Source organism: Euphorbia lathyris, chromosome 7 (genome assembly GCF_963576675.1).
Source record: "Euphorbia lathyris chromosome 7, ddEupLath1.1, whole genome shotgun sequence".
In the NCBI taxonomy this organism is placed as follows: domain Eukaryota; kingdom Viridiplantae; phylum Streptophyta; class Magnoliopsida; order Malpighiales; family Euphorbiaceae; genus Euphorbia; species Euphorbia lathyris.
Window position 1 is genome coordinate 13680968 of NC_088916.1, and position 20338 is coordinate 13701305.

At 33.5% G+C, this 20338-nt stretch overlaps 1 protein-coding gene across 1 annotated transcript; it reads right to left on the reverse strand.

Annotated features, from left to right (window-relative positions):
- Positions 1 to 13846: 13846 nt before the first annotated feature.
- On the reverse strand, positions 13847 to 17697 carry LOC136201449 (alpha-dioxygenase PIOX-like). The gene is made up of 8 exons (XM_065992108.1): positions 17540 to 17697; positions 17201 to 17464; positions 16854 to 17003; positions 16339 to 16472; positions 15881 to 16240; positions 15501 to 15728; positions 15226 to 15428; positions 13847 to 14536 (listed from the first exon to the last, which is right to left on the reverse strand). The coding sequence occupies exons 1-8, from the start codon at positions 17660 to 17662 to the stop codon at positions 14502 to 14504; spliced, it is 1497 nt and encodes a 498-aa protein (XP_065848180.1). The 5' UTR covers positions 17663 to 17697; the 3' UTR covers positions 13847 to 14501.
- Positions 17698 to 20338: the final 2641 nt, after the last annotated feature.

Genomic DNA, 20338 nt, shown 5'->3' on the forward strand with positions numbered 1-20338 from the left:
AGATCATGGAAGAGGCACATTTTGCAGCTTATAATGTACATCCGGGTTCTACTAAGATGTATCAAAATCTTAAGAAGTTGTATTGGTGGAATGGTATGAAGTGAGATGTAGCAGAGTTTGTAGCTCGATGTTTGACTTGTCAACAAGTGAAACTCGAACATTAGAAGCCTTCAGGATTATTACAACAGTTCCCTATTCCAGAATGGAAATGGGAGCGAGTAACTATGGATTTTGTAGTTGGATTGCCCCGTGCTTTAACCGGATATAATTCTATTTGGGTCATAGTTGATAGATCAACCAAGTCAGCGCATTTTCTTCCAGTAAAGACAACATATTCAGTGGCAAAATTGGCACAGTTGTTCGTGGATAAAATTATTTGCCTACATGGAGTACCAGTGTCTATTGTGTCAGATAGAGGCTCGGTATTTACTTCAAAATTTTGGGAAAAACTCCAGAGTGCTTTGGGCACGAGATAAAATTTTAGCACAGCTTTTCATCCACAAACAGATGGTCAATCTGAAAGAACAATCCAAACACTGGAAGACATGTTGAGAATGTGTGTCTTGGACTTTAGCGGTCATTGGGATACATATTTGCCTCTCATTGAATTTGCATATAATAATAGCTACCACTCAAGCATTCAAATGGCTCCTTATGAAGCATTATATGGTAGAAAGTGTAGATCTCCTTTATGTTGGGAAGAAGTTGGTGAAAGGAAGCTTACTGGTAGGCAGAAAAGATTGCAAACTGCTTTTAGTAGGCAGAAAAGCTATGTGGATCCAAGGAGGAAGGACGTGGTATTCATGGAAGAGGACTATGTTTTTATCAAAGTGTCACCAATGAAAGGAATCATGAGATTTGGAAAGAAAGGAAAGTTGACACCTAGTTAGTGAAGATTTATCTTATGAGGAGCAACCAATGGCAATAGTGGATCGTCAAATTCGCCAACTTAGATCAAAAGTTATCCCAATGGTGAAGGTGTTATGGAGTAACCATTCTATGGAAGAGTGCACTTGGAAATCTGAATTAGAGATGCAGAACAATTATCCTTATCTATTTCAAACATGAGGTTAGTCCTTCAATTTTAAATTCGAGGACGAATTCCCTTAAGGGGGGAAGAATTGTAATACCCCAATTTATATGTATAAACTAGTTGCTAAAATAAATTAGTTAGAAGGAGGTAAGGCTAAAGTATAATTACTTTTGAGAAAGTTTTAAAAGATATTATAAATATAGGGACTATTATGGACATTTGGCCAATTTTTTTAAAATAAGGCCTGTAATAAATCGAAAGATCAGGGATCATCTTCTTCCCTATACCTTCTAGTCTCATTTCCATTCTCTATCCTTCTCTAACCTCAATCTTCCTCCTTTCTTCACCGTTTTTGGCGTTCTTTATACCGAAATGAAGCTCTCAACTCCAGCTATAAGTGCATGTAAGTTTTATGGTGAGATTTTAAGTTTTTAAAAATCGTTTAGAGAGAGAAAATTCATCACTTTTGCTATTCTCTCTATTTCTCGGTCCTATGTTCATTATGTTGCAATTCTAACACCAAAAATGGACTCAGGTGGTCGATTTACCTATGGATACACTAGATTTTGATGCATGCAAAGAGTTTTGAGGGGTAATCGGAGCTACACCGAAAAAAGTAAGAAATCTAACCAAAGTTTAATTTTCCGGTCGATTTTGGGTGTTTTGAGAGTGATTCTAGACTCCTGAAATCATAAGGAACAAAGTGGTATAATTAGTTTCTCAAAACAATCAACTTTAATTTTTCCGATAGGCGGATCCCGAACACCGGTGATATTTTCCGGTGACATACGAAATAAGTGCATAAAAAATTATTTGGTTAACTTCAGAATGTTCTAAATATTATTTGGAGCAACATTAATTCTTGGACTTTGGCCAAATTCCTTACCGTTTAGTCTCTATAAATTACGAAAGTATAGTTGGGTGAAATTAAGAAAAATAAATTAAGTTGGGTTAAAAATAATTTTTGGATCCTTATTTAAAAAAAATATTCTGAATATATAATTTTAAAAATAAAGGTTGAAGGGAGATTGGACTAAGCATAATTAATTAATTATGCTCTTAAGATTATTGGTTAGTTAATTTGGTTGATATAGATATTATGAAAATGGATTATAAGTATATATGTTTATATGTTGTTTGATGATGAGTAATTTTGGGAGTAAAGTATTGGAATTACTGACAGTTATGGAACTGTCGAATGATTGATGTCCAACCGGGTTGATAAATTGTAGTTTATGGAGTCCCGGTTTGGACTTTGAATATTTTTGAATATAGAAGTGTATTTTATTGCAGGGTTGACCCTAGTCATTACTAGGAGGATGTCCGTTTTATAGAGGAGACTCTGCCGAATTTTCGGTAGACAGTCTGTAAAACGAGACAAAATAAAATTTAATATTTCCCTAACCATATATAAATTCTAAAAATAATATTATCTCTTTTAGATACTCAACCGATAGGAGGAGGAGCAGTACCTGAAAATTAGGACAATCGGCTAGGAGCAATTTGTGAGTTAATTATATGTTTTGCATTTTTAACTTAGCATTTGCATTCATAATAAATTATTTCATGATATTTCAAGTAAAGTATTATTTTCACTTATATCGGAAATAGAGAGAGTGTGTGTGACTGAGGCTTATTAGTAAGGTGTAGATCCAATACATGCAGACGCGTTTTAAAGCTGTGAGGTCCAAGGTGTTAGATTTGGGCCAAAACGAATAATATCTACATAGTACTAGGTCAGAATGTTACATGTAATTTCATAAAACAACTTTAAATAAATTAAGATGATCAAGAGATCACATTAAGCAAGTTTAGGAGGCTAATGAAACATTTTGTAAATTAAGGTCAATCGATTTGTTGATCCAACTGGTTCATTGATATGATATCAAAATCTCTTAGACTATGTAGTAGAGGGTTTGAATCATATATGGATATAACACAATAATAAAAGTTATTCTTAAATTTTAAATATCTTTCTCATCTACTCCTTGCTTAGATCTTCCACCTCCACACCATCCTTTTAGGACCGAGTTATTACACAGGCTCACCAACTTTTACTTGATTCGTCAGGACCAATACATCGCAAGTGGAGATTCGATTTTAATACTAATTGTAATTAATACTTTGACCAATGTTGATATTTTTCGTTTCAATTCAAATCCAACTTATTGGCCCGTGGCTCTAAATTCGTCTACATGTATTACAAATAGTTTTTAGTAATATAGTTCAACTACTTGTTTTTATATTTTCGATGTGGAATTCAACTTATAATTTTCCCTCTATCATCAACATCATTTAGGTTGTTACTTTTTTAGAACTTTCACCTCATTGCCACTCCGTGCTAGAACTAGCTCATGCGCTAGAACTAGCTCATGTTTGGACTGAAACAATAAAAAGAAGAAACAAATGACCTCTAAATCGTTAGATTTTCTAATTAAGTTAAATTTAAAACTAATACCAAACTATATAATGACCATTATTTTTAGAATTGAAAATCATACATTAGTCTATTTGTCTTAGTCAACCTAATTTTCAGTTGTGGTGCAGTTCAAGTTTTTAGGTTTTTAGACTTTGAATATTTTTGAATATAGAAGTGTATTTTATTGCAGGGTTGACCCTAGTCATTACTAGGAGGATGTCCGTTTTATAGAGGAGACTCTGCCGAATTTTCGGTAGACAGTCTGTAAAACGAGACAAAATAAAATTTAATATTTCCCTAACCATATATAAATTCTAAAAATAATATTATCTCTTTTAGATACTCAACCGATAGGAGGAGGAGCAGTACCTGAAAATTAGGACAATCGGCTAGGAGCAATTTGTGAGTTAATTATATGTTTTGCATTTTTAACTTAGCATTTGCATTCATAATAAATTATTTCATGATATTTCAAGTAAAGTATTATTTTCACTTATAAAAGTGTATTATTATTTATAATAATTTATACGTAATTATTTGTGGATAAATACGTGTTATGGACATACTTCCTAGTGAGCGGCATTACGACCTTATGCGCACAGGTACTATCGGGTTATTGGATATTGATAATACTAGTATTGTGAATGTTGTGATATATGGATAAGCTCGGTTGAGATATTCTCGGGCTATATGATATGTGGATTTGGGATTTAAGTGAGGCTGGGTACGGAATCAGTTGAGTTATTCTCGGTCCTCCAACTAACTGGGCGTGTGGTCGGTTGAGTTATTCCCGGTCCCCAGTTATTGGATATGAGTGAAATGGTGATTATTGGTGGATTATTAGATCGGGTATTGAGGTTTAGGGTCCAACACACATATTAAACCACCTATCTATTTATTTATAAGATAATTTTATGAAAAACATATTGTGTGATCACGTATATTATATTATTATTATTATTATTATTATTATTATTATTATTGTGTGTGACATAAATGTTAAATTACTCATGCATTGCATATAATTAATTCACTATGGGAGGTTTTACTCCTTTAATTTTTCAGGTGACTAGAAGTCTGTTGCAGCCCAATATCTTCTTCCGGGCGGCACACTTATCTTTATTATGTATAGCCTTTCTAGTTAATATAAAAAAATTTAATTCTAGACCGCAGTATCAGATATACTAGTATTTATTTATATTTGGAAATGACATAATATTTAATATGTATAAAAACTTAAAAGAAAAAGAAATGAATTTATGTATATTAATTATCTAAGATAAATTAGGCTTGCTACGGGTTCCGGTAGCTTAAGCTTACCTGTTCTCTAGCGCCGGTCACGGTCCGTGGGATGGATCGTGACAGTAAGGCTTATCATCCCACAATTTCACTAGCCACAACCATTTTAGGTGAGAAATTCTATCTCAACTTTTTTGTATTGAATTTTGAATTAGATTATTATATCTCAATTGTTTTGTATTGGTTGTTAAAAATTATTAAACATGATCTTTCAGGTGAGAAGCTACTTAATTTTTAATGTTTAATTTTTTGGACCGCACAGCTTTAAAGCATGTTTACACATATTAAAGACAGACTTTACTATAATACAGCCACAACAAATCACTATGTGATCTCCATTTCAAATGTGAGATTCAATTTATTCATGCTTCCGCCACTGTGCTCTAGGACTAGTCCTTCCTTGTTACCAGATTTTTACAATCCTAATGATATCCTGATTTTATAGCAAGAAATTATTATTTGGTTTATATTTAATACATTTTCATGCATAAAATGGTAAATGGATCATAACAATATTCTAATAATATCCTGATTTTATTTAAAAGTTGTAGTCCAATAAATTAATTTAAAAAGAGATATGTTATATTGATATATTATCTAATTAGTAATTTATTTAATTTTATTTTTAATTTGAAATGCAGGTTTTGATACTGGAATTATGAACACAAGAGTAGCATGTTCACATGTACTCAACAATTGACATTGACAAACATATAGGGGCAAAAAAGAAGAAGAAGAATATTGTCTCTTTTTCTTATTTTTATTCTCCACCAACTCACGCGAGTGTATAGGGGCAAAAAAAACGATCAAACTGGTGTCGAATAAAAAAAATCGAAAAACCGAACTGGATTTTCCAATGTAATTTGAAATGCTTAATGTTGTAGGTTGAGTCAGAAGTTAGAGAGCTGACATTTGAAGAAAGAACATAATATTTCAAATCACATAGTTTACGGAAGAGTATGATTTGATTGAAATTCGATAAATTTTGACAAGTTGTAGAGTTGCGGTTTTTTGCGATTTTAAACCCTATTTTACATGGAAATGGGTCCGCGAGCAATACACACTGATTCGATGTGACAGTTGGGTCTTTTTAGCAAACTTTGGCCTTTAAAGCTTTTAATTTCCTGTTTTGTGTTTTCGGCGATTTTACGATTTTCATTTCTATTTTACTATTTTAGTTATCTTGGATATGACAATAAAATTGATCTTGTTTGAAAATGTTAAAAGTAAAATTTCATACCGAAAAAATTGTTTAACCGAACTGAGCGATTCGATTTCATTTTATACAAGTAGATTTTTTTGGTTTTCGATTTCAACATGGTTTTAAATATAAAAAAATATCAAAGTTTGGATTATATATATTTATATTATATACATCATTTGTTTCGTTATAAATTATAATCGAGTAGGAGTGAGTAGGAAGCAACTAATTAGAAATAGAAAAAAAATAACTAATTAGGAATAAAGAATTTTTTTTTTCCTATTGAAATACGGACATAGCCCAACGGGAATCCCAACCAGGTTGGCACCCCCGAAAAGGCAAAGAATCAAATATATAAATGAAGAGATGAAACGAATTGTGGAATCAGACAACGTCGAAGCGGTCAAAATGATATCTGATAACAAAGCTATGAGTTTAGGGTGCCAAAACCTAATTAAAGAGATCAAAAGATTGGGCACCTCTTTCGATTCCATCAGGTTTGGCCACGTTTTCAGGGAGCAAAATCGGGTGGCAGACCGCCTTGCCGTCCTTGGGTGTAACAACCTTCTCATCTCCTCCGGACTTCCTCTCTTCTTTACTTTCGGATGATCAAGTGGGGGTTAGCTTTCCTAGGCTAATCCTGAACTAGTTTGTGGGTCTTTTTGTTGTTTTTTTCTTTCCTATTCTTAGAAAAAAAAAAAAAAAAAAACGAAATTAGCTCTTAGTAAAATGAAAATGACAATTTCTAATTGGTAAAGTGACTATTTAGGAAATAGAAAGTTACCTAAATGAATAAAGTAAATAGATACTCCAAAACACAACACACAAATCTCAGTTTTAGGAATAATATTAATTCCTAATTGATAGAATGGCTATTTTTCAGGAATAAAAGTTAAAAATCCTTCCTGATTCAATGAGGAAGAATATTATTATATATACATACATACTCCTACTTCCATATTTTGCATTACATCCAAAACACAGTTCAACACTCCTGACGTCCCCCCAATCGATCAATCATGTATTCGCCACTGGCAGAAGTTAAAAGGAACAATCAATCTGAAGACACGAAAGTAATTGAAGTATCTGATGATGCTGTTGAGACGAAATTAAGAATTCCTGAAAAAGGTGAAATAAGGGGTCGAATACTCAAAATGTTGGATGAACGTTCTATTTTGCAGAAGCAGGTCAGAGAATTAGAGTCAGAAAACCAATCTTTAAAGAATGAAATTAAAGTATTACAGATTGAAAAGGAAGAAAGACACAGTTTTGAAATCAATCAGCTCAAGGAAGAAATCGTAGGTTTAAACAAAAGTAACGATGGTCTCAAGTTGAAGAGAGATCAGATGAATGAACAAGTTATGCAACAACTGCACATGGAGCGTGTCGAGCTGGTAGCCGGAGAAGAAGAGGCGCGGGGAGAGCTCGGGGAAGCGGTAGAAAGGCGACGAGTAGTGATCGGAGAAACGGAGGCAATAAGGCAATTGTGTTTCTAAATAGAGCATTAGAAGGTTTTGGCAGTATGAGTATTGCGTTTGTGTTTGTATTTGTTGCTGTTTCTAAGTTTAAAAATGGGTGAAACTTTGTTTGATTAAAATCAAGTTACTCAACTTAAAATTACTAGTAGTATGAACATTAGACCTCAAATGAAAATGTTGCAACTAGAACCAATGTTATAGCAAATATTTCTTGGAATTTAAGAGCATTTTATCTTTTATAAAGTAAAAAAACAGCAAAAACACAAGTTGTAAAGAGAGAGACTCCTCCATCTCTCTACACTTTCTTCTTCCCTTTTGCTCTTCTTCTCAAGCTTTCCATCACCGTCACTGTCTCAGTTACTCCTTTCTGTTCAGGTTCCCTTAGAGGAGTAAGGAGGAAGTCTGTCTTCCTTCTTCCTCCTCTCATTTATATTTTAATCTTTGTTTTTTTAGCTTCAAATTTATCTTTTCTTCCTAGTTTCAAGTCTATATACTTTCTCGAATCTCTTTTCCACCAGATCTACACCTGTTAGCTATACTTTTATCGTTTATTTTTTTTCGGTCTTAGCAAGAGCTGGATACAAAAAAAAAGAAAGGACTCAAATGTCCGGAAGAGATTAAATGATGAAGGATGGGTTACAGCTATTTTTCAATGGGATTCGACTTACGAGGAGTATATGATTTCTATTTTGTTGTATTTGAACTTTTTATGGTTTTTATTTGCTTTTTGTAGTCTTTTTCTTGCTCTTTGTAGTCTATTTTCTTACATGTATGGGTGAAAAGTTTATGGTGCTATATTTATACTTTGTGATTCTATGGAATGAAATATGACATTTTTATATAAGAAAAAGAGCATTTTATCTTTAAATCCTATTCTAAAATCCTAAAATCATTTTTTTAAACAAACTAATATGCAATTCTTGCGTACTATACTAACAAAATATATGTTCTTTAACATCTGAAATTGACTCACCGTGTGAAATTGACTCACCGTGTGAATATTAGACCCTCTTGTTATGCATGATGTTAGTGTTAACATCGGATTACTTTAAGGACAGTTTTTTTTCTACTGGTGGCTCAGCTTATACCATGTTGTTTGTTATGCATTTTTTATAGGGGCCTGGACATATTCTCAGGTAAGTTTATTTTGTTGTGGAATGTTAACTTCCAATTGTTGTCTTCAATAAACAAGGTTGTCTTGATTCAAGTATATTTCGACCATTTGATCTAAGAAAATCTGATATAATATTGTGGAATCGTTTAAGCTAATAGGTAATACCTAATAATAGATCTTATATTAATATCTGATAGTATTAATGCAAATCGTAATAAATAATGCATGACGACCTGCTTTAACGTATCAGATAGAGATTACATCTATACTTGTAATCACATCCTACACAACTTCTTAATATTAACTTCACAATCACATTTAGGAGTGTAACTGAATCCATCCGAGTCGAGCAATGGTCTGCTCATATAAAAATTGTCAAGCTCAAGTTTAACATTTTGTTTGTGAGCTATTCACGAGCATGTTAATGAGCTTTGCTCGTGACTAGCCCATTATTACATCAGTTCATGAACTTGGCTGGCGAACAATACATTATTTATGTTCATTAATTTCTTAAACACAAAACTACATAATTCTGAAATCTACAAAACTACAATGTTTTACATCCATTTTATACAAATATTATTACTAAAAAAATAACTAAACCAAGTTTGCTTATGAACGTGTTTGTGAATATTATAATCGAGGTTGCTCCTAAGCTTGCTCATGAACTTATAATCGAGTTTTTATCGAGCCGAACACCGAACGGCTCCGCTCACTACAGCCCTAATCACATGAAACTAATACCTTACACAAGTAATCAAATTAATCCATGGAATCTTATTAATCAATACTCAAACTTAAAGATTTGAATGTTACATTTAGTTTTGGCACCAAAATCAAGTTGAACTTGCTCAATATCATGACAAGCTACAAGACAAGGCACCCAAACTTTCATACCAAAAAATGAAACAACATGCAACCCAATTTTAACTCTCAAAAACACATTAAAAACCATCTCTTTCTTCTTTACTTTCTCTCTCAACATAATCCCATCTTCCTCCTTAACTACACCATTCCTCACTCTCATTCTCATTTTCAAATCTCTACTCTCCATTGGCCCTTGCACAAATCCCCCAATTCTACTCTTCCCCAATTTAACACCCCCAAACGCCGTCGTATTAACACTCAACTTCCCATACTCAATCCCCACATTCCTATTCATGTTCATTGCTTGAATCACTACATGAACATCACAATCCAATTCCTTTCTGTTACCGATGTGCAGCCTCCGGAACTCGGCTCGGATGACGCTGAATTCCGGCAATGCTGACCGGACGGAGACTATGAAGAGGAGGAAGGTGATGAGGGTGATGAAAGCGGCAGCGAGTAATGAAAACATTATCCAGGCGCAGCAGAGGATGTAACGACGTCGTTTGAGGTCTTTTTGTTGTTGTTCGTTGTTGTTGTTGTTGTCTCTTTCGGGGGTTTCATCATGTTGTTGTTGTTGTTCGAGTAATTCGAGGTCTGGTTCTTCTGGTAATGGAGGGAGAGGGGAGGAAAGTTCAGATTGGAGGATTGGATTTGGGGGAGTGATGGAGAGATGGGGAGGTGGAGGTGGTGGTGGCAAGAGGAATGGATGATGATGAACTGGAGAATCCGACATTGTTGGAAGTCATTGTCTCCGAGCCTGAAGGAACACCATGTTTCATTTATGTTTTCCCAATTGTTTGGGAGGTCAATGAGATATTGTATCATCTATCTGTGTTAATTGTTGATAGAGACCACATAAATTATTAATGTGAATTAAGTAATATTAACATTGTGTCACACGTAGTAGTAGTAGTAATAATAAGAGGGCGACATCTAGATTGCTTTGAGTAAATTTGTAAGACTAATAGATCACTATATGCAATGTAATGAGCCGGTCCAGAGTGGATGGTGCCGGGGTAGAAGATCTGAGTAAGGAGCGACCTTCAAGGATGTAGATGGGGACATGAATGAACTGAATCCTACATCGGAAATGGAGAGAGAGTTACTGTGAGTTATTATAGTAAGATGTGGATCTAATATATACAGACGCGTTTTAAAATCGTGGGGCTCAAGGTGTTGGATTTGAGACAAAGTGAATAATATATATATATGGTATTGGGTCATGATGTTACAATTGATATCAGAGTCGACTCTCCACATACGATGTGTGGTTCGCGGATGAACAAGGAAGAAGCTAGTGGATCTATAACGACATCTGTAGTGGTTGGTGTCGGGGTAGAAGGCCTGAACAAGGAGCTACCTTAAGGGATGACCCATATACGATGTGGTTTTCGAGAGTGAACCAGCTGAAAGCTGGTGGACCTATAGACTCAGTCCGGAGTGAGTGGCGTCGAGGTAGAAAGCCTGAGCAAAGAGCTGCCCTAAGGGATGACCTACATACGATGTGTGATTCGGGGATGAACCAGGCGGAAGCTGGTGGGCCTATAATGATCTGGTCCGGAGTAGGTGGTGTTGTGGTAGAAGGCATGAGCAAAGAACGGTCCTACGGGATGACGATAGGGACAGGAATGAACGAAATCTTATATCGGAAATAGAGAGAGTGTGTGTGACTGAGGCTTATTAGTAAGGTGTAGATCCAATACATGCAGACGCGTTTTAAAGCTGTGAGGTCCAAGGTGTTAGATTTGGGCCAAAACGAATAATATCTACATAGTACTAGGTCAGAATGTTACATGTAATTTCATAAAACAACTTTAAATAAATTAAGATGATCAAGAGATCACATTAAGCAAGTTTAGGAGGCTAATGAAACATTTTGTAAATTAAGGTCAATCGATTTGTTGATCCAACTGGTTCATTGATATGATATCAAAATCTCTTAGACTATGTAGTAGAGGGTTTGAATCATATATGGATATAACACAATAATAAAAGTTATTCTTAAATTTTAAATATCTTTCTCATCTACTCCTTGCTTAGATCTTCCACCTCCACACCATCCTTTTAGGACCGAGTTATTACACAGGCTCACCAACTTTTACTTGATTCGTCAGGACCAATACATCGCAAGTGGAGATTCGATTTTAATACTAATTGTAATTAATACTTTGACCAATGTTGATATTTTTCGTTTCAATTCAAATCCAACTTATTGGCCCGTGGCTCTAAATTCGTCTACATGTATTACAAATAGTTTTTAGTAATATAGTTCAACTACTTGTTTTTATATTTTCGATGTGGAATTCAACTTATAATTTTCCCTCTATCATCAACATCATTTAGGTTGTTACTTTTTTAGAACTTTCACCTCATTGCCACTCCGTGCTAGAACTAGCTCATGCGCTAGAACTAGCTCATGTTTGGACTGAAACAATAAAAAGAAGAAACAAATGACCTCTAAATCGTTAGATTTTCTAATTAAGTTAAATTTAAAACTAATACCAAACTATATAATGACCATTATTTTTAGAATTGAAAATCATACATTAGTCTATTTGTCTTGGTCAACCTAATTTTCAGTTGTGTTGCAGTTCAAGTTTTTAGGTTTTTAAAATTTTTCTGCTCTGTATATACATTTCGATAAGCAACTTTTGTTTATCCCATTTAATTAGGATATGACAAAAAAAAATTAAAAATAATAATTATTTGAATGATTACAAATTACTCTCATTAAAAAATTATACTATACATTCGACTCACCATATTATTCGTGTATTACACTAATAATTTAATGATAGATCATATATTTTAGGAAAATGTTGGCCTCCCGCTGCGCCCTCTGCCTGTTTGAATCTGAGACAACTCCTCACCTCTTCATGAGTTGTAAATTCGCCATTGCCTTGTGGAGGGAACTCAGCGGCATTTTCAACAGACAACTGGTTACAAATAACGGCCTCAACTTATTCTTAACTAACCTTTGTCTGTGCAGGTTTGGTTCGCAAGTAACGGGGCTTTGGCGCAGTGCTGTAACGAGCTGCCTTTGGCTCTTCTGGCATACTCGGAACAAAGCAATTTTTGACTCCGAGCTCCCTTCAATCCAAAATGCTATTCTGCAGCTGAAAGGCTATATTCGTGAGTCTCATGGCCTGTCTGTTGGAAGCTGCAGCAACCGCGCGGACTCAGACATTATCGCCCCTTCGACTGCTTCCCAGACCCCCACCTGCACCTAATATATTAGTGGTGCGTTGGAAGGCTCCCCCGCGTAGCTGGCTGGAAGTTAACACAGACGGCTCGGCGCTTGGGGCTCCTGGTCCGGCAGGAGCCGGTGGCATCTTTCGGAACTCGCGTGGCTTTGCCCGTGGCTGCTTCGCCTTCCCGATCCCACATTCTTTCGCCTTCTTGGCTGAGCTTAGAGCTGTAATTTTTGCTGTGGACATTGCCTAGGAGAAGGGCTGGTCTTGTCTATGGATCGAATCGGACTCCACGTACGTGGTCAACCTCATCAGACACCGCTCAACAGAAGTTCCTTGGCAAGTTAGACAAATATGGTTAAAATGCTTAAACCAGTGCTCGGGCATGGAAGTGACGGCCACCCACATTTACAGAGAAGGAAACCGCCCCGCGGATGCGCTGGCCCGTTTTGGTGTATCCTCACAGGACCTGACATGGTGGGACGCAGCCCCGTCATTTTGTCATTCGATGATTCTTGAAGACATTTGTAACGTTGGACATTTTAGGCGCTCTTAACTTTCGTTTCTAGCTTTTATTCTTTCATTCTTTTCCCTCCTTGTACAGATTTTTACCTTTTTTAATATATTCGGGTTTGCTTGCCTTTGGCTGGGGTGCCGACCTAGTTGGGATGTTAGACCGAGGTAAGTATCGTCCCAACCTTTATTCAAAAAATATATTTTAGGAAAATGATTTATAATTTAAGGTTTATGCTTTATTTTTCTACAATTTAAGGTTTATATTTTAAGATCTAAAATTTTATATAAAAAACTAATTAAAAATATATGATTAATTAGTTGCAAATTATTAATATTTTACTAGTTGAAGTTTCATAGAATATTATTGGTATAATAACCTAGTGAACTAGACATATAGTAAAATCTCTTTTATATTATTGGTTTAATACATTTTTAGTTCTCGGTATTTGTTTAACTGTCCCTTTGTATTTTGAAAAAATTCTATTTACTTCCTAAACTTGCTTAAAGTGACTAATTGACTCTTTAAATGACACATATTCTTAGAGTGATTTATTGGCTCCCTGAACTTGCTCAAACTGTACAAATTTCAACTTTTCAAAATTTTTCCTTACTCTACCTTGTGAATTTTAAAGGGTTAATAAATCACGTTAAACAAATTTAAGGGATGAAATGAACATTTTAAAAGTACATAAGACAATTGAATTTTTTATTTTATAAATACAAAAGGCTAGGAATATGTTAAGCTTATATTATTAGAATTCGTTGACAATATAATAAAGGGCATTGCAAGATTAACAACAACAAAAAATTAAATGCTAAAAACCACCCCAACATATTTAAAAATGAAAATTGATAACATCAACCTTGAAATGGAAATTTCAACACAAGAATTATAACTTTAATTACAACAAGTAAATAAAGAAATAAAGAAATTGATTGCAAGCTCCATACGGTCGCACGAAAATAGATAGGGATGGGATTGTAAGCATTGGGAGGAGAGTCCCAAACAGAGAAAGCACTTGTGGAGTTAATCCATTTGTTTGAAATTTGAGGATAATGACGATCCATTACATCTTTCAAACTCTCTGTTGTATTCACCCATTCAAATCCTTTCTTTGTGTATATTTCTTCATTGAAATAGCTTGTGAAAAACCTGTCTGACTCTAGCCTCCTCGTAGCCATCACAAGAAATATGGTAAAAGCAGTCTCACTAATGGCAAATCCTTTGATCTTTTTTTCAGCTAAAAGACCAACTAAAATGTCAAGTTGTTCAACATCGTCATCGTACACCTCTTTTAGTACTTCAATAGCTTCTTTGTCATCAGTCAGATCTTCCCATTTGGAAATGGGAATCAGAAGTAGGGATCTGCGAAAGTCATTCTACCTTGCAACTTTTCTCTCTCTATCTCTATAAACTGCGCATATAAATTCCTTACTGTGTTACATATGATTAATCCAAAAATAAAAACGGATACATAAAAATGCAATAATAATAAAATTTGACTAATAGAATCTAAGTGAAAGGATACGGAAGTGTATCAAACGCTTATAAACCATTCGAAAGAACATGAATAGAGAAATATGAGATTTATATTAACATTCTCCTTAAGATAGATTTTATCTCTATTGACGATCGTCTACCTGTATACAACATATTGCTTAAGAGAATTCTTACCATGCGTGAATTTGTTATCAACGGAGCAGGAAATTATATCAGTATGAATGAATAAGAAGTAAAATAGTCACCCCACATGCATGAGAGAATCTTTCCTCTAGTAATTTGTTAACGGGTTATAAAGCTCTTTTACTTATAAACCAGTGGAAAGTCTCACTTTTTTTACTACGTGGGATGTCGGAGGAACTTAGTTTAGCTTTGGTTCCTTTTATCTTATTCAAAATCATTCCAAGTGGTTCATTTTAAGCATCAATTTCTCGATCATCGTTTGTTAATTTTGAGCTTATACTATGTCGTTAAAAAGATTTCATGGCATAGAATACATTGATGTATTTCAAGTTATTCTAAACTCTAGTTATCCGTGATATATTTAAGCCTCAAGTTGATAAAAAGTAACAATCGAAAATTATTGTTTATATAAATATATACCTTCAAGTGTAGCTAGATCGATATGATGAGGCCTTTCATGGCCATCAACATCTTGTGGGATTACATCACTGAGAAACTGAGGGTAATTCCAAAGCTCAAGTGCACCACAAGCTTGGTGACCCATTGACACCATTAATCCAGTGAATCCAATTTCAGGTAGGACCTTTTCTCCTTTCAGACCTATCAAGTTTTCCATTGGCATCCTGTGCATTATATGTACATCAATTTATTTATTCAAATCATCAATTTTAATGAGAATACAAATAAATACATACTCATTAAGCAATGGTGGAGATTTGTTGGGACCCGTTTGAGCTGAAACGTCCCTAAGAACAAGAGTTTCAGGTAGGAGTGGATGCATCCTATAAACGGTCACAAATTCCTCAGTTAATGAATATGGAACTCCACGATTTTCAGACTTCTTTGTACCCACTAAACCTCCAAGGAATGCATTTCCTACGTGACCAAATGTATCCTTGAATTTCTTTCCCAACAATCCGTACCTGAAATCAAATACAAATATAATATTGAATTGAATATCCGAGAAAAAAGATTCTGAATTTGATTGAATAATTGATTTTTTTTACCGAATTCTGTCTAACTCAAGTAAAAAAAAATCAACAATTTATTCCAATTATACGTTTTATTAAATTACCAGTTGGCACGCATTCCTGCAAGTAAAGTATCAGTTTTAAGAAGTTCAACAGTCCAATCAATGGTGTGAATTTTTGCAATTACAGCTGATGTTACTAATCTTGCATGTCTGTATAACTCTTCATCATCTAAGGTTGGATATTCCTTCTTAAGAGCATCGCATACCACATTATGCTCCTTAATAAAGAGAGCTTGCAAAACCGAAACACCAACCCAACTATTCCGAACGTCGCCAGAAATTGCGATACCATCTTGGTCATGTTGAAGAAGTCCGTCTTTTGATATTTTCAGCTTTCCATCTTTGAATGTTCTCACTTTTTCCACCTTTTCTGTGTTACTTCCATACACCGCACTTGAATCCCTGAACATCATTTATATTGTCATTTTAATTAATTAACATTACCAAATCTTGCTCTCCTATATTATATGATCTTTAATAATATAATATAATGGTCTTACCACCAAGGTGTACGAATGTTTAATCCACCACTCTTTATCTCATGAAAGCCGGTAGGAACCTCCTTTGTCTTGTAAAATTTGAAGGAACTAAGCGGACATTCGCTTGCAACTTCTTTTGGAGCTACCAATTCAATCTATATAAAAATATCATCAAAATGCCACAAATTAAACCATATACTCCATATTCACAATAGGGTAAGTTTTATGCTTTACACGTGTTTTTAGAAATAACTATACAGTTTCTAAGTTATAATTTATTTCAAATGACTCTTTAATGTTTCAATTAAAGTCAATATTCTATAATACTAAATAAAATTTAAGATGATAAAATTATTCTTTACCTATTTCGTAATGACAAAAATATTGATTTTTTATTTTATGTCTTTTTTTATTTCCAATATAATCATAATCTCTCTAATATATAGTAATTAATTTACGAATTTTATATAATTATAATCTCCTTAGAAAATTACGACGTAAAACTTATTTCATTAAAAAAACGAATAAAGACAGACCTGGTTAGTATCTTCCAAATGATCAATCCAATCGTGAACCATAAACTGAATCCAAGAAGCTGCTATAACATTGAATTGCTTTCCTGTATCTATCATTTTTTTTCTTGCTAGTAGTTTTGCTGCTACCACCATCGGATCGGGCTTCGTCAGCTGCATCCACGTCATCAAATCAACAATTTAGCTCGGAAACATTAATAAAAACAGAAAAGAAACGCACACAAAACGCATAAACGCTAGTATAAATCAAGATTTATGAAATAAACACTGGAAAGCGTTATTTCTAAGAAAATATAGCTAGTAAACAGTAATAGAAACAGAAAAAGACCGAAACAGAAACGAATACAAACCTTATCTTTCTGGTCAACGGGTAGGATGTTTCGGGCAAAGAAAGTTCCTTGGCTGCCTACAACATCATTGAATGGATCATTAAACTTTCCATCATCAGTCCGGTAAGGATAATCCACCGGATTAAACCTGACGCCCACTGGAGTTTTCCCGACATTAAAAAGGTTGTATTCCTGATGAAGATGACGGCGCATAGCGAGATATATCAGACTTAAGAAAACAGGTAACTTAGGCCATATCCCTAGCTTATCAACTGAGTGTACAATCTGCAGGATCAAATAATTAATTAGTATAGTAATTAACACTAATTAATTAATTAATTACGAATAATAATTACTTACGAGAAAAAGAAAAGTGTCGAGGATGGTCATCCGAGACACAACAGGATGAAAATCAGGATGGATAAAACGATTCACATGTGAAGTAACGAGAGACTTTAAACCCGAAAGCAGTAATGAAACCATTGTTGTTGTTTCTAATTGCTGTAATGAAATCAAATTAATAATCACGTATATATAGACAGCAAGAGGGAGATTTTTCTTAATTATATTCCATACGTCAAATTGAACTTTTCTTAAATATAAATAGTCAAAGTACACGTCTTCAAATCTAATTTTCAATTGTGGAATATGACGCAAGTGTATAAAAAAAAATATATTCATGGAACTGAAGCAGCCTGTAGTTAAATTAAAAAATTAATGGGTCTATCTGATAATAGTTAATAATTTAAGGGTTCAGTTTTCAATTCAGATGACATTTAAGTGACCATACCGATATACCTACTACCTGCAAAATACAAAGCACTAAATAAAAGGGTTTTCTATATGGGTAAAAAATATAAGTTGAAAAAAGAAAAAAATTAACGTTCATAATTAGAAGTAATTTTACTTCTAACATTTAAAATGATGTAAATATTGGTAGATAAAAACAATTTTATCTTTAACATTGATAAATTGGACCAATTTAACAAATTATTATAAAATACATATATTTTATTCCTTATTCTGAACTAATTACATAAAAAAAATTCACATTTTTTGTATGGTAAGATTTGTAACTGAAAAATCAGTTTAATGAATTATTTCCTAAATTGACTCAATTTATCATTGTTATGGATAAAATTGCTTATTAAGAGTACAATTGCATTATTTAAACATTGTGAGTAAAATTGCTACTGACTGTCAACGTTAGGGGTATTTTTGCATATTAGGTAATACTTATTCAGAAGTGACTTCATAATCTTTCAGTAAACTAGATCTATGTCATAGTAGATAAAACTTTTTCTATGGAGGAAAATAGGATAAACTTATACGGAGAGACAGACCACAACACAACCATTTATATAGAGTTAAAAGACAAAAAAAAAATATCTAAAAAAAACTTATCATAGTAATGTTAATTTGCTTGTACTTTTTTGAAGCAGTGCTACGAACGTCTTAAAAAAAATCTACCTCATCCGCGATTCATCCAAAAAAAAAAATATAATAATAACCAAGGTTGTAAAAAACATTAGGCGCTAGGCGGACAGGACCCTCGAGGATTAATCGGGAATCAATCGAATTTATATTTTTTTATTTTTTTATTTATTAATCAATAAATTATTATATAAATTCAATTAAAATAAGTATTATACTATCTGAAATTAATAATATAAAATTATTTAATATAAAAAAAACATGTCAATTTGTACCATATATCTTTAAAATTGTGAAAACATCAACATTTCAACAACAATATCATTAAAATAATTTAAAAGTGAATTATAATAAAGTAACGCTTAGACGGTACTTAGGCGGTGTCGACACGGTCTAAGCGGAGTTCAAGTAGCTGAAAATCGCTTAGGAGTCAATAAAATGCCTAAAGGGACTAATCATAAAAAAATCGAGGCGAATTCTCAATTTCGAACGTCTAGGCGGTTCAGAAGAACAGCATTCATTTAATAATAATAGTAGGCAGCCTTTAAAGAACAATGACTAATCTTTTCAATTTCAGTGTTTTAAATATATACTTCTTGTTTTGGCAATTTGGTGAGAGTTTTATTTATTTTGTTGGTATATGTGATGAAATGGGACAGAAACTACTTATCTTACTAATAGACAAATATTGGTTTGGTTGGAGAATTGTGACTCACAAACTAATCAAATTTACAAATTCACACATTATTTTGATATTTTAGGAATATTTTTTTTTTTATTTTAGGAATATTTTGATATTTTAGGAATATTATTGACTTTGAATTAATAAATACCAACCTGGTAAACGAAAATTCTCTTCCTGTGGGAAAACTAAACCAATTCCAGGGCTTGCTTAAGCTTTTCCCACCCCGACATCCTCTGTACCCTGCTTAGAGAAAACATTCCAAATTAGGCAAAGGTAGGTAAACATGCCTCTTACAAATACACTACTTTTTATCTAATGACCAACGGATTTCCCGAGCATCAGCTCGAGCAAAACCATTTAAGAACGTCTTTAGCAGGGCCGGTCCTAGGCATGGGCCCGAGGTGCGCCAGCCTAGGGCTCACGGTTGAAAGGGCCCAAAAAAATTAGCCTTTATATGTATATATAAAATTTAATTTTTTTTAATATAAATAGTGATAAAATTATATAGGAGGGTTTATTTCTTTTCTAAACTCCATTAATAAAAAAAATTAAAAAGCCTTTTTTATTATGTATACATTTTTTATTATTAAAGGGATGCTTATTACTTATTTTGTCTAGGGTCCCTAAATTGTCAGGACCGGCTCTGGTCTTTAGTGTGAGTTATAAACTTACTTGTAATTAAAGGTAGTAAAAGTACACACAACATGACATAAAATCGACATATTTGGATTTAGGTTAGTAGATAACGTGTTATTTTTGGGTTGATATAAAAGTGATATGCAAATTTTTGGATGGGGTTAGGGTTGATATGATAACCCGAAAACGGCACAAAGTGACATGAATATTTAAAAATTTTATTATATTATCACGTGTTTTTATGTGTGACTTTATTAATAAAGATAATAAATTTATAATTATTACTTGCAAATATAAATCTATTAAATTGTTCTAAATACATTAGCATGATATTAGCAGTGTTTACATACTAATCTAAAAATGACACAAAGAATTTAAAAACAGTATTACATCTTCTTATATTT